General features: G+C 31.9%; 1 protein-coding gene across 1 annotated transcript in view; it reads right to left on the bottom strand.

Annotated features, from left to right (window-relative positions):
• LOC111636712 (histone-lysine N-methyltransferase 2C-like) overlaps positions 1-14,638 on the bottom strand; it is a 211,817-nt gene that overhangs the window by 17,613 nt on the left and 179,566 nt on the right. Inside the window, exons 29-30 of the mRNA XM_023382016.1 lie at positions 5,297-5,433; positions 1,406-1,536 (exon numbers count right to left, since the gene is read on the bottom strand). Of these exons, the coding sequence (XP_023237784.1) occupies positions 1,406-1,536; positions 5,297-5,433 (268 nt within the window). The remainder of the gene's footprint in view (positions 1-1,405; positions 1,537-5,296; positions 5,434-14,638) is intronic.

Below are 14,638 nucleotides of genomic sequence, written 5' to 3'. Positions count from 1 at the left end.
AACAGATGTCATTCTTATATACAATAGACATATACTGCTGAATTTTAAGAAATAAATAATAATTTATTGAAGAATATATATTTGTAGTGATTGCTTATCAGTTTTATTCAAATAATAGCCATGGCTATACTTTAAACTGCATATTTTCTCTGCAGTTACTGTTCAAAGAACTTATTAGTTCCTTTGCACATACCCATTTGTACCTGTTTATTAATACTGTATTTAAACATTTTTAATGAAAGTTTATTTTTTAAAACAAATTAATGTTATGTAATTGTTAACAAATTCTATTATGACAATTGGTATCTTTCTTTATATTGAGTGTTATTTTCTGTATACAAAGAATACAAAATAATTAAAAATACATCTACAGTATATTGTATATATATTTTACACATATCTTTTTCTATTAAAGTTTATTTGTTAATATAGTACTTACCTATCATAGATTATGGTATTTATTAATTTTACATTGTTTCCCAAGTTTTTAGAAATCCTTGAATAATAACTGTGTCTATTATTTGAGATGGTTATTAATTGAATAAAACCAGTAAATGCATAAAAAAGATAAAATTTAAGTATAGTGCAATCACAATTTATTTAGAAACTGTATTTCTTTTGTATGTGTTAATAAAAAATTTGTATACATTAAGACCAACAGTCTCATAGAAATACTTTAAAATTAAAGAGCTAGAGCTCTGCCAACATTTTAATTATCATCAATGTAACATTTTTCTTATGACAGTTAAAAAAAAAATATAACTTCAGAAATAAAATAAAAATAAATAAATAAAATAAATTTTTGATTTCTGATTGATTCTGCAGTTATTCCTTCACTATAAAATATAAAAATTATTGAGTTTAATAACAGATATTTTAAAATATTACTTTATTATTTAAATTTTTTCTATTTTAATATATGAATATATTTTATTATTGCCAAAGAAAGAGGAAAAAAATACAGTGAAGCATTGAAAAGCTGAACTTATTGTGCTGGACTCCATCCAGCTTTTCAACTGTACATGTAAATTGGCATTTTAACCACTGTAAACTTCAAATATACTATAAATCAAGTATAGATGTTCTAAGTTCAAGCCAGTTTTTCACAAGGAATGTAGGAATACTTAAAGATTCAAAATATAATTTACAGAGTCACTATAGTTAAACAAAAATTACACTAATTACAAAAAATTATAAATTTCAAAATTAAAAAAAAATATATAAGTTCTGAATGAATGTTAAAATATGAATAATTAATTTACCATTAAATGAGATTATTAGCCATTTTTCAACATCCAAATCTGAATTTTTGGTGTCCAGATTTTCAATACTTTACTGTATTTTAAATAATTTCTTTAAAATGTATTAAAATAATTGTATCTGACTTAAAGTATTATTTACTAACCTTTTGAAATGAGTTCTTAGTTTTGGCTCAGTACGTGCACAACCAGTTGGATTAATTGCTAAAGGTAATTCAAGAAATGGCGATCGACCATATTTGAAATTATAGTCACTAAGTGTTTCTACTCCTGGAAGCTAGAATGAAAAAATATATAGATCAGCTTTCATATTTAATAGTATACTTGTAAATAAAATAAATTTCAGTTTCAAATACAAAATACAGCATGACCTCATAAACCTTTCTGAAAAACTCTTGTAAATTAAAATCTTTTAATAGGAACAAACATTTCCAATATTTTTATGGTTAAAATTTGTATCTAGTTCTAATCCAGTCAGCCTGGGTTACACTGAAACCAAGCTGGTCCATTTTAATTACAAGTTATTTTGTAAACTGCACTATACTATTAATAGATACGATTTACAAATTAACTTGTAAATTGCATCTAGTATATCGGTTGCAAAATTTATTTATGTCAAGTTGAGAGAAGAAGCATCAGAGTTAATGATTTTGATGTCATCAATATAATTAAGAAAAACAGATTGTAATTGATAGAAAAAAGAACTAAAAAAAGGATCCTTGCAGAATATCAGAAATGAAAAAATTTGAAACTATTAATTTTATCCTTTAATGTTCATAAGAGAGTTTAATAATTAATTAATTATATGCATATTTTTCAATAATGCATAAAAAACATTAATTATCTTGACATAATGTACATTAATCAATTAAATATTGTAGATTTGACACACAAAAAAAATAACTTGTATGATAAATTTATGAAATTTTACACAATGTTACACAATACAAACAGACAACACACAACACACACACAATTACTCTGCACATTAATATCTTAAGTAACAAATTATTTACAGTTAACTGTACAATAATTTTGTCATTTGTAATTTATTTTTAAATTTAGCTTTAAAGTTTATATTTATCGTGTTATTTCAAGATCATAATTTTAATTTAAGAACCATATTCCATTCTGTTTTCTGTTCTATATTTTAACTGATGTAATCACAGTAAAAAAGACAAAAGTACTTTTGTTTATGCATATTTTAAGTTATTGTTATATGCAGTGCACTTTCTAAAAAAAATTACTACATATGCATATATGGTGACTAAAAAGTTCTGTTTTAGAAAAACTAACAATAATTAAGAGATACTGTTTAATACTATGAATTACTTATTTTTTCTTTATAAATGTACACATTGTGTTTGTACATTTATTTTGTAGTATTATATTAATAGTACTGTATCTTCCAAAGTTTTTGTACATTTCAGACTGCACTTTCTTCTCTATTTCTTCCTTTGGATTTAGTCTCAGTTGCTAAGTGGTACCCTTTTAGAAACCATGTTTTCATCTTTTCCTTCCAAAACATTATCATTAGCATTTCTTTATAAGAACACAGTGAGGACAGACAATATTAGCCATTTGTCAAAAGATGACCTCTGACAAAAGGAGGGAAATCCCATCCCTTTTGCTTTTTATGTCAGCACCAATTGGTCCAGGTATTCATTCATTGCAGCCAATACAGTAACCAATTTGTTTTGTTAAGCATTTGTTGTGTCAGTCAGTAGAGTTTCTTCAAAAAACAATCTTTCTTACTGAGCAACTGCCAATAATATGCACTGGATATCGATACTTTTTATGCTATCTGCTAGTACAATATACTGGCACAATTAGAGCTAAAAAAACAACCCTGGAATATGTGTATGTGTGTGTGTGTGTGTGTATAATATCAACATGAACACACACAAAATATATTACTTAATATAAGTATTGTTATAGAATGATCTTTCTATTAGATTATTGAAACTGACTATTTTGAACTGTTTATCTATATATATAAAAATGAATGTATGTCTGTGTGTGTGTGTCCTTCATGCATTACCACACCGTTTAACCGATTGCCTTGAAACTTTGGGAAGTTGTTTAATATACTCCGGCGAAGGTTTGTGGCATAGTACGATTGCCATGAAGCTTTGGAAAGTTTTTTAATTTTTTAATAAACTCCCGTGAAGTACATTTATCCTACAATAGATGGCGCGCGTTTACACGAGCATTCGCGCACAGTGTGTTCGATCAATTTCAAATTGTGAAGACCATTTCCCCCTTCAAAAAATATCTCTATATATGCATTTGTGAACTGTTATTTACGATATTTATAATAATTTTTGTTTAATCACTTTATTTCGACTTTTTTTGCTAATTATGTATTCGCTCGAACTTCGTTAAAATCTTAACTGTACCCCGAACAACGACCGAAGTTGTAGGAAGAAATTCGCCTATTTTACCGATCTAGGTATCCCCCTTTTTCAAATTTTAATATCGACTCAAAATAATTTAAAAAGACAAATTACAATAAAACGGTTTATTATCCAACTATCAGAAATTTCACAACATGCCAAGGAAGAGAGGAAGGAGCAATTAAATAATTAAAATTATAAAGGATTAAAAAATATATATATAAATGGGGAATATCGCGCTTCTGACAATCGCTGCAAGTGTGTGGGCTAAATTTGGAGAATCCGTGCTTCTCGCATGGACAACTGTATGTGGCCGGCTCACGCGTCGAAAAACCTTCCGATTTATTCGTGTACGCACCAGACGGAAAAACAAAAAATATCGTGTATCCACGAGCACTCCAATAAATAAATAGAATTGAAACAACACTTTGAAATGTTTTCCCGATGAAAACGAATAATAATAATAAGTTTCAATAAAAATGATAAAATGAAAATTTAATTTTATCATTACGAGTTTGCTTGAATTTCGTTTCTTCTGAGATCGCAGCAATGCGTGACGGGTAAGCTAGTCTATATATATAAACCATTGATCACATATTTGTATGTCTTTAATCTGTAACGGTATGCCTAAAATACCCACTAGGGGCACCTAGCAATGATTTTAAATTAACAATAAATTATTTTTATTTGTAATAGGAATTTATTATTTATACCACGGAATGGTATAAATATTTATTATATGCCTTGATTAACCTTGTGCCGCACGTTCACAACATCCCATTACTCAGTGAACGTCCTGCACTGACTTACGGAAATTTGTTGAAAAAATGGCAGATACATTTAAATCGAGGGTTACCAGCAAAGGCAAATAAACAAATTAAACTATTTTAAAGTATTTATAGAATGTTTAATAACACTAAATAATTATTTTTAATAGCATTGTGTCTCCTACCGTACAATTGGATGATAGGACATACCTCATACATGAAAAAATTATGTTTATTTGTAATAGGAATTTATTATTTATACCACGAAGAATAATGAAAAATTAATTCAGAATAATAATACTTTTTTTTTCTTTTTTACCAAAAATGTTGTTTACAGGGAAGATTTTTGACTGGAGAGATGAAGGAAAAAAAAAACTAGATTTTTGAAGCATATTAATTTTATTTATTTCAATTACTTTGAATAAACAATATCTTCACTTTCTAATATAGAAATCCTGTTTGCTGTTTGTCTATTGATTTATTAACATTAGTTTTTAAGATAAAGAATTGTATATATTTATATTAAGTGCATCAATCGTTTAAATATTATGTGCTTCAAACCTTAAAATAATATGCATCAAACTTTCATATATTAAGTGGATCAAACGTGCCTCATGGGAATTTGTAAAGAACACCCACTAGGGGGTGTCTCAGGCTACTAGTATAATATATATCATATCAGCAAGATATAAAATACATATACTGTATACCATATTAAAAATATATATGTATATACAGTACACATATTTTAGTATGGTGTAATATATAATTTCTGCCCAAATTATGTTTTTTTTTTTTAGAATAAAATAGTGTTTAAAAAGTAAATTTAAAAAACTTAGATAAAATTTAAACAATGTAATATTAAATTTCTTACAGATTCTAATATACGAAGAATAGCTGGTTCAGTAAGACCAAACAAATCTTCTCCAGAAATAAAATTAGGGAATACTTTAATTGTTTCTGCTTGTTTTCTCATTTTTTCAATTGGTTCCAAAACTTTTTGCCATACACCTAAAACATTTAAGAAAACAAATATTTTGAAATAATTTGTATAAGCTTATTGTTAAAATCATTCTAAAAAAATTAAATTCATTTAATAAACTATAATAGATCTTAGCCAATGAAAAAATAAAAAAAATCATTGAATTGCATCCACTTGTTAATTTTTTTCTTATCAATAGATCAAAATGCAAATACATACTACTTAATGAATTCTATTAACAACATAAATGTAACTTAAAAAAGTAAAATTTATTATTTTCAAATGTTTTTATTAAATTTTTTATGCTCACTAGATTATACGCCTAGTATTTAACGATAATGGTAAGCCCTAAAAATAATAATAATAATGATAAACTTTCCAATTTGTAATGAAAACCTAAAAATGCCTATTTGAAATAATGAAACAATTATATTTAGTAAGTATTTAGTATTTAGTAAATTTAAATAAACCACTAACGCACACCGGAACCATATAAAAATAACTTATCTCTAAACCTATAACCGATGTGAAAGAATTTCAATCGCAAACGTTTTCGGACACCACTGTATCCTTCTTCAGGCAATGTTCTATTCGTAACACATCGTTACTGCCCGTTGTCTTTGGAACGCCTTTCAAAAATGTTCTTATTTCGAGTTCCGTTGGGTATCACGCGCTTTTTCAAACCGAAATCTCAGTATCCACGTAACGATCTTTTATTCGTACGATAGAATTACGTAATTTTCGAATAAATTTGTTTTAGCGTGTCATAGGTGGGAGATAACACGCGCCCTTTTTTCCTTCCGCCTTCTAAATAACGATGTCGATTAATCTGAGTCTCCTTTCCGTAATAAGGCTTGCCATGCCAACGATAATGTCATCTCATCCTTGTAATTGATGGGGGTTGCCGACTCGTAGGCTCTGCATATCTCCATTTGTTCTAGCCACCTAAGTTGGTCTACATACGACGTCGTGATGAGAAGTTTGGCCCTCGTGAAGTCCGCCGATATCTCCGGGTCCGATGCATACACCGATAAAGCCGTGCTACATCTATTGTGCTCGATGTCCTTTTGGTGCTCCTTCCACCTTACTCCGACTGCCCTTTTTGTGGCCCCAATGTATACCAGCTCCTTGTCACATCTATGGTCGGTGAGTGGCACTGAATACACCCCTGGCAGCCTATCCCGACTAGGCTTGTCCTTCTCATTACGTATAAGAGGAAAAATAGATGGACATCTTCTATATGCTATGCGTATCCCTTGCAGTTTCGCGATTTTNGCGGACTTCACGAGGGCCAAACTTCTCATCACGACGTCGTATGTAGACCAACTTAGGTGGCTAGAACAAATGGAGATATGCAGAGCCTACGAGTCGGCAACCCCCATCAATTACAAGGATGAGATGACATTATCGTTGGCATGGCAAGCCTTATTACGGAAAGGAGACTCGGATTAATCGACATCGTTATTTAGAATGCGGAAGGAAGAAGGGCGCGTGTTATCTCCCACCTCTGACACGCTAAAACAAATTTATTCGAAAATTACGTAATTCTATCGTACGAATAAAAGATCGTTACGTGGATACTGAGATTTCGGTTTGAAAAAGCGCGTGATGCCCAACGGAACTCGAAATAAGAACATTTTTGAAAGGCGTTCCAAAGACAACGGGCAGTAACGATGTGTTACGAATAGAACATTGCCTGAAGAAGGATACAGTGGTGTCCGAAAACGTTTGCGATTGAAATTCTTTCACATCGGTTATAGGTTTAGAGATAAGTTATTTTTATTTAGTAAATTATTTTAGTAAAATATGTTTAAATTTCAAGAAAGACATTAATATCATTTAATATGGAATTTGGATGTAATAATATATTGTCCTTTGAGTTGTCAAGTTGATATTCAGTATAAATCAAATAAATTTGAATTTCAAGTATAAATCAGTAGAAATATACTGTACTTGTAATTCATATTTTGTTTAAATTACAATATGTAAAATATCATTAATTTGATGTATTAACTACTTCAATCTGAATTTAAAAATTTCATATTAGCAATTGTAAACAAATTTAATAGTAGATATGTGTAATTGAACATAAGTATTTTTAGATAAATCTGATGTTCCAATTGCAAAGAATCTAATTTATATAATTATCTACCTTGTTTCCCCAAAAATAAGACAGTGTCTTATATTAATTTTTGCTCTCAAAGATGTGCTAGGTCTTATTTTCAGGGATGTGTTATTTTTCCATGAAGAAAAATTCACATTTATTGTTGAACAAAAAAAAAACTTCCCAAGTCGAACTTAGATGAGAGTGACGTATGTCCGGTCGTGTCAAACTAAACTTAAATAAAACCGAAGTGAACTTATGGAGTTCTCGTGCTGGAGTGGACTTTCCACTCTCTTCTTCTTCTAGGGTTTATATGGAGATACTAGCATTCCTTAAAGTTTGAGGGATCAATGAAGATCCTGCTAAGCACCACCGTCGGATTCCTCTACCTACCATGGCCGCCGCAGCAGACGATGAGCAGGAACAAGGGCCTTGGGTGGTGCCCACAGTTACAAAAATAAGCCATCAAAGGCTTTAGTCACTGACTCAATGGCCGCAATCAAATGGTGTGCTCCGTCATGTCCCCACATCAGATAGGTGGGAACCAAATACTACACATTTGGTCTTACAAGTTAGCCATAAGGCTGAGAAGCACTAGCATTAATTATGCTCTTTCTCCGACGAGCTGATCCCCACTCTCACTTCAACTTAACTTTTTTATAGTGTTGACATCGGGCTTGATGATCAATTAGTGCTTACTGAACCGCAGCACTATGCAAATGTGATGTGGTGTGATTCCTGGCCGACCAATTAGCGATCACCAGCCATAACGTTATGCAAATCTGTGATTCCCAAGCCATAGTTTTATGCAAATCATGCCATGTAACATGATTGTCTACTGACCAATCAGTGGCTGTACTTTCAAAAAGCCAATGGCCACTTTCAACCATCTGTTGGTGACCATTACGAGTAAAAACAATTTTGCTAGGTCTTACTTTCAGGAGAGACCTTATATTTAGCAATTCAGCAAAACCTCTGCTAGGCCTTATTTTTGGGGAAACACGGTATGTCTAGTTGTTGTTGATTTTTTATTTTCTATGCACAAATACGAGGGATGATCAAAAACTAAGGTTACAAAGCCTGCAGTGAAAAGTGTACATTTTATTTCATACAATCAATACAGCCAACTGATAGTGTATATGTTACCGGCCAAACCCGGTTTCAGGCCAAACTAGTTTATCCTACATGTGTCAGGATATACTAGTTTAGCCTAGGACAATCTAGTTTAACTACGTTTACTACTAGTTTAACTAAAATACTTTAGGTATAACTAGTTTGTCCTAGGCCGAACTGATTTAGAATTATTATTTAAGTCAGGCCTGGCCAATCCAAATTGTTTCGCAAGCCACTTTGATCAAGCGTAACATTACAATGAGCCACAATTTAGGCAAACATGCTTTTAAAAAAGTAAAACAAATACAAAATGAATAATATTTCATTGTTATACCAAGAGTTCGTATTCGCACCTGCGCATTATAACAATGACACATGCAAATTTTCATTTATTTAATTGTTTTGGTATATACAAAACAAAAAACGAAAGTTTTAATAGATATATAATGTTGCTTAGCATGCCACACAATTTAAATTAATGTGACGTGCTGCAGGTTGCCAGGCCTGATTTAAGTATATTAATGGTTAAAATAAAATTAAAAGGCAATCAATTAGATGAACAATATTTATTCAAACATAGTCTACTTAATTATAAAAAACAATATTAATTAGAAGTGACACAACACTTGTACAAAACTATAAAATAAAATTAAGCTAATCAGTACTTATCAGTTTGTATTTTTTTTATTAAACCATGCACTTTTAAAAGTAATTAACTTTCAAAAATATTTTCAAAAATTCAAACGAAATAATAAAAATAACTTTTAAAGTCAAACTAAATTTAAAAATGAACTTGTTTATGTTTCTTAGTGTAACATATAAAATATTTAATCTTTTATTTATTTTTACAGGGTGAGTTAAAGTGTACCTAGGTAACCCCAATGGTGGCACTTTGGACTGTTCGTGCTCCTGGCAGAATCCTCCTGGAGGGGAGCCGCCGGCAGGCTGCCCATTGTTTAATGTCACTAGTTATTGATTCATGGTAGTTCTTGAACAAAAGAAAAAAAAGGAAACATCTACTAAAAATGTAGTTAACCTAACCAAACCAACCTAATCGAAGCACCACCATTGGGGTTACCTAGGTACACTTTAACGTTACACTGGGTGTACTGTGGTGGCATTTCGAATCACACAAATTTTTTTTTTTACACTGGCACCTATTTGTAGTACATAAATCAGTTCAATCTAGATCAAACTAGTTAAGCCTAAAGTATTTAGGCCAAACTAGTATATCCTGACATGCATAGGACAAACTAGTTTGGCCTGAAATCGGGTTTGGCCAGTAACATATACATCAGGTTATTTTTTGACATAGTCTCCATATCGGTTCAGGCACTTTTCACTTCGTGTGATGAGTTTGAAAATTCCCTCCTGGTAAAAATCCTTTCCTTGCATGTTCAGCCAAGTTGTCGCTAAGTGTTTCACTTCCTTGTCTGAAGTGAATCATTGTCCTACTAGGTTCTCCTTCAGCTGAGGAAACAGGTGAAAGTCGCTTGGAGCAAGGTCTGGGCTGTAGGGAGGGTGGTCAATGATATCCCAGCGAAACTGCTTCAACAGCATGGTGGTCTTCCGACACCATTCTGCAACATGCTGAATGTGTCAGAAGACATTATGGAGCGACATTACAGCCTCTCCATAAACCTCTACCAGCTGTGGGTGAATTTCAGTTGCGGTTACATGTTTCATCCACAGAAATCGAATAACTGAGCAGATTTTTTCGCGAAACCAGCTTTTCAAATGAGTCGCCATTTGTGTTTACCTACAACTAGTGCTGTAGGTGGCAGGTGGCTGAAACTCTGCACAGTTGCCAACTGCATGTATTGGAATTACCGCACATTTCTCATTTATCTATAACAAATGAAACTCTAGGAATATCGGCCTTGTAACCTTAGTTTTTGGTCAACCCTTGTACATATTTCTGGATGTTTTTGATAGCACATAGAACATTTAAGTGTTTATATCTGAAGTAGCTGTATTAATTAAGATGATAATGTTTTCTTTCATTATTACAATATTTAGCTTTTTATATTCAAATATCTATTCAGTCAGTTTTGATTTTTGATTAAATTAATTAATTAAAATAAATTTTGCACAAGATAAGATATTTCAAAGTAAATATAAAAAGTATTCTTGAAAGATCTCATTTCAAGAAATTCTAGTTTAGATGTACAAAAACTTTAAAACTTTTTACTTATTACTTGCTTTGAAATTGAGATTACAATTGATGTCATCTTATGCCTGCAGTTGAAAACAACAATCAGCATTCGTTGCAAGTAGACCATGTGATGCATAATACATTATACTGAATATAAACTCAACAACTCAAAGGACAATAAATATATTATTACATCCAAATTCCATATTAAATGATGATATCAACATCTTTCACGAAACTTAACCATTTTTAATTGTAAAAATGAATATTATAGATTCAGAAGTTTATTATTTTTGTTATTTCTACAAAGATATAAGTTATATATATGTATGTATGAAAACAATATATCCACACTTATTCAATATTTTACTTCCTGTTTTATATAAACAAGAAAGGAAAATATTTTTAAAAAATGTTTATGTTACACATGCAAACTAATCAAGAAAATTGTTAAATTTTTTTTAATTAAAAAAAATACCTTTTGGAGTTATGTCATTTAATAAAATATCGTCACAATCATGTTCTCTAACTTGAATACGAAATTGAGGTCGACCTTCAATATCACAAATACTGCAAATATATTGACACCTTTTTCCCAATGATCGCATGCTCCAATACATTCGAATAACTTTATAGCCAACCTAAATTAAATATTTTTAATTATAATAAAATATTACAATCTAATATTTTTGATAACCTTCATATTTTATATAATTATATACAAGGTGTGATAGTTAAATTCCAGGACTGGGGTAATAAAAGGACACAAAGAACATATAATAAAAAACCCTTTAGTATGTTTCACAGTAATCCCCCTGGAGGGCCATGCACTTCTCACAATGCTTGTACAAGTTTTTGAAACACTTGGCAAAGTCAATTCCGTTGACAGCTCTTAATTCCTTGGTCACATTGCGCTGTATGTCCTCCAAGTCGTTGAATCTTCGTCCCTTCAATGTGATATTGATTTTCGGAATCCAGTAAAGAGGGGTCATCATCAACATCTTGAATGAACTGTTGACATGCTTCCAACCAGAGACGCTTTTGGTCCTCAGTGAGATAGTGAGGAATGAAACAGGAGCAGATTTTTCTTTTGCCCAAATCTTCGGTGATGATTAAGCGAGTTGTCTCCAGATTGATGCCAGTTGTCTCTGCTATCATCTGAATAGACATTTGATGGTCATATTGCAGCAAGTCTCTGATTTTTTCGAAGATTTCTGGTGTTCGAACTGATTGAGGTTGTCCAGGGAAAGAATCGTCCTCAAGGTCTTCCCAACCATCCCTGAAATGCGCAAACCACTCGAAAACATGAAAGCAGGATAGGGCATCATTCCCATAAACTTGCTTAATGAGGGCATACGTCTCTGTTGCACTTTTACCCAACTTGTAACAAAACTTAATGTTTGCTTTTTGTTCCATGACAAAAATGTGACAGCACTTTCTCACAGCAATATGTGAATGGAGTACAGAAAAAGAACGAGTTACAAGACACAAACAAATCTTTGCAGACAAGTAGCCAGATTGTTAAACTATTATGACAAGCTTAGACAAGTTTCTGCACGCTGACACTGCAGCGCTACATGACCAGTCCTGGAATTAAATTGTCACATCTTGTATATTTTTATATCATCAGTCTTAATAAGTTTGTTTAAATTATAATTATAAATAAAATACATTTAATTATCCATTACTTTTCTTAAAAAGTAAAAAGAATTGGTTTATTTTTGTTTTATGTTTATTAAAGTTTTAAATGTAAAATTTGAACATTTATTAAACATTTTCTTAATGCTAGATTTTATTGTGATTGAAAATAACATAACATTTCTACTTTTAATTTGTAAACTTTATATTGGATAAAACTGCAGTAACAGAGTTTTCACTTATAATGAAATTATTTTATTTGAAAATCTTTGTTTTTTTATTATATGCCTAAATATAATAAATTAATATAAATTAAAAACCAAAAGTATTGCATTATACACTGGTGGAAATTGAAAGTGTTACACCCAGATGGAATTGGTGGAAATTTGCAAAACTTGGTAAACATGTACAAGGGCATACCCAGAAGAAATGAACACAAAATGAAATGAATTACGCAAGTTTTATTGCTGTTTGGTACATGTTTCAGTAAGTGGTATGCCCACCTTGAGTATGGATACACTCTTGGATCCTTGCAGGCATTGAATCAATAAGTGCTTGAGTGTCTCATTGGAGTATGTCTTTTCATGCCTGCACAACTTGTGCAGTCAGTTGTTGTACAGTGTGCACTGGATGGCTATGAGATGTAATCCGTCTACCCATGGCATCCCAGACATGCTGTATAGGGGATAAATCTGGAGACTGGGTGGGCCAATCCATGATTGCGACACTTTGCAAAGCCTGTCTTGTGATGGCAGCAGCATGAGGGCAGGCATTATCTTTTTGGAAGATACCATTTTGGATGGTGTTCATGAAAGGTATGACTACTGGATGGATCACCCTGTCCACATACTGTAAGGCGGTCATTGTGCCTTCAACAACCACCAACTCAGTCCTGCTGTCGTAACTGATTGCTTCCCAAACCATGACACCAGGAGTTGGACCTGAGTGCCACTCTAAAATTACAGCAGGGTGGGCTATTTCTCTATCATGCCAGCAGACATGTTGCTAACTATCACATTGGCCTAAACAGAATTGGGATTCATCACTAAACACAACTGTACACCATTCATGTGTCCAATTACGTCTAGCAGCACACCACATTAGCTGTTGTTGGCGATGAAATCTGGTTAAGAAAATCTGGTTAAATTGCATGGGGGTCCGAGATCTTAGCCCAGCATCAAGCAATCAGTTTATAATATTCTGTGGGGTGACTCTTGCAGTAACTACTGCTCAGATCTGTGCTGCCATCACTCATCTGTCAGCAACTGCCATCTGCACAATATGACGATCTTCATGTGGCGTCGTCCTTCTGCGTGGACCTGTGCCAGGTCTGTGAGTACTGGACCCTTCCTGCATCCATCTTGTGACCACTCTTTGTACTGACATTGCAGTACAGCATAGTGTGCAGTATCATATCGTGATGCTCCCATTTCTGACATGCCAATTATCTGACCTCTTTCAAAGTCAGACATTTGGGTGTACGAAGTTCTCACTCGTTGATATGGCATAGCTGGTCACCAACAACCTGTGGACTAAAAAAAGTCATGTTCCCTAACACAGTTCACAACTTATAAACTAAACACTATAGCAATTTTGCATAACAAATGTCTCCATAATTTCCATATCACCGTATGTACTTCATTTAATTTTTGATCATTTAATACCCTTCAAAAAGAGATTCTTCTGCCCCAATTTTATATGTCTTCGACAATACTGGGTGGGTGTAATGCTTTCAATTTCTGCCAGTGTATTTGCTGGAAATTGCATATACATGTTAGTTTCACTGTTCTACTGTTCCAGTTTTGCTGNTGTAATAATATATTTATTGTCCTTTGAGTTGTTGAGTTTATATTCAGTATAATGCATTATGCATCACATGGTCTACTTGCAACGAATGCTGATTGTTGTTTTCAACTGCAGGCATAAGATGACATCAATTGTAATCTCAATTTCAAAGCAAGTAATAAGTAAAAAGTTTTAAAGTTTTTGTACATCTAAACTAGAATTTCTTGAAATGAGATCTTTCAAGAATACTTTTTATATTTACTTTGAAATATCTTATCTTGTGCAAAATTTATTTTAATTAATTAATTTAATCAAAAATCAAAACTGACTGAATAGATATTTGAATATAAAAAGCTAAATATTGTAATAATGAAAGAAAACATTATCATCTTAATTAATACAGCTACTTCAGATATAAACACTTAAATGTTCTATGTGC

The sequence above is a fragment of the Centruroides sculpturatus genome, unplaced genomic scaffold (assembly GCF_000671375.1).
Source record: "Centruroides sculpturatus isolate CEXI.00-Female unplaced genomic scaffold, Cexi_2.0 scaffold977, whole genome shotgun sequence".
Lineage (NCBI taxonomy): Eukaryota > Metazoa > Arthropoda > Arachnida > Scorpiones > Buthidae > Centruroides > Centruroides sculpturatus.
The sequence above is the reverse complement of the archived record's forward strand: the minus strand, read 5'-3'. Positions and strand labels throughout refer to the sequence as shown.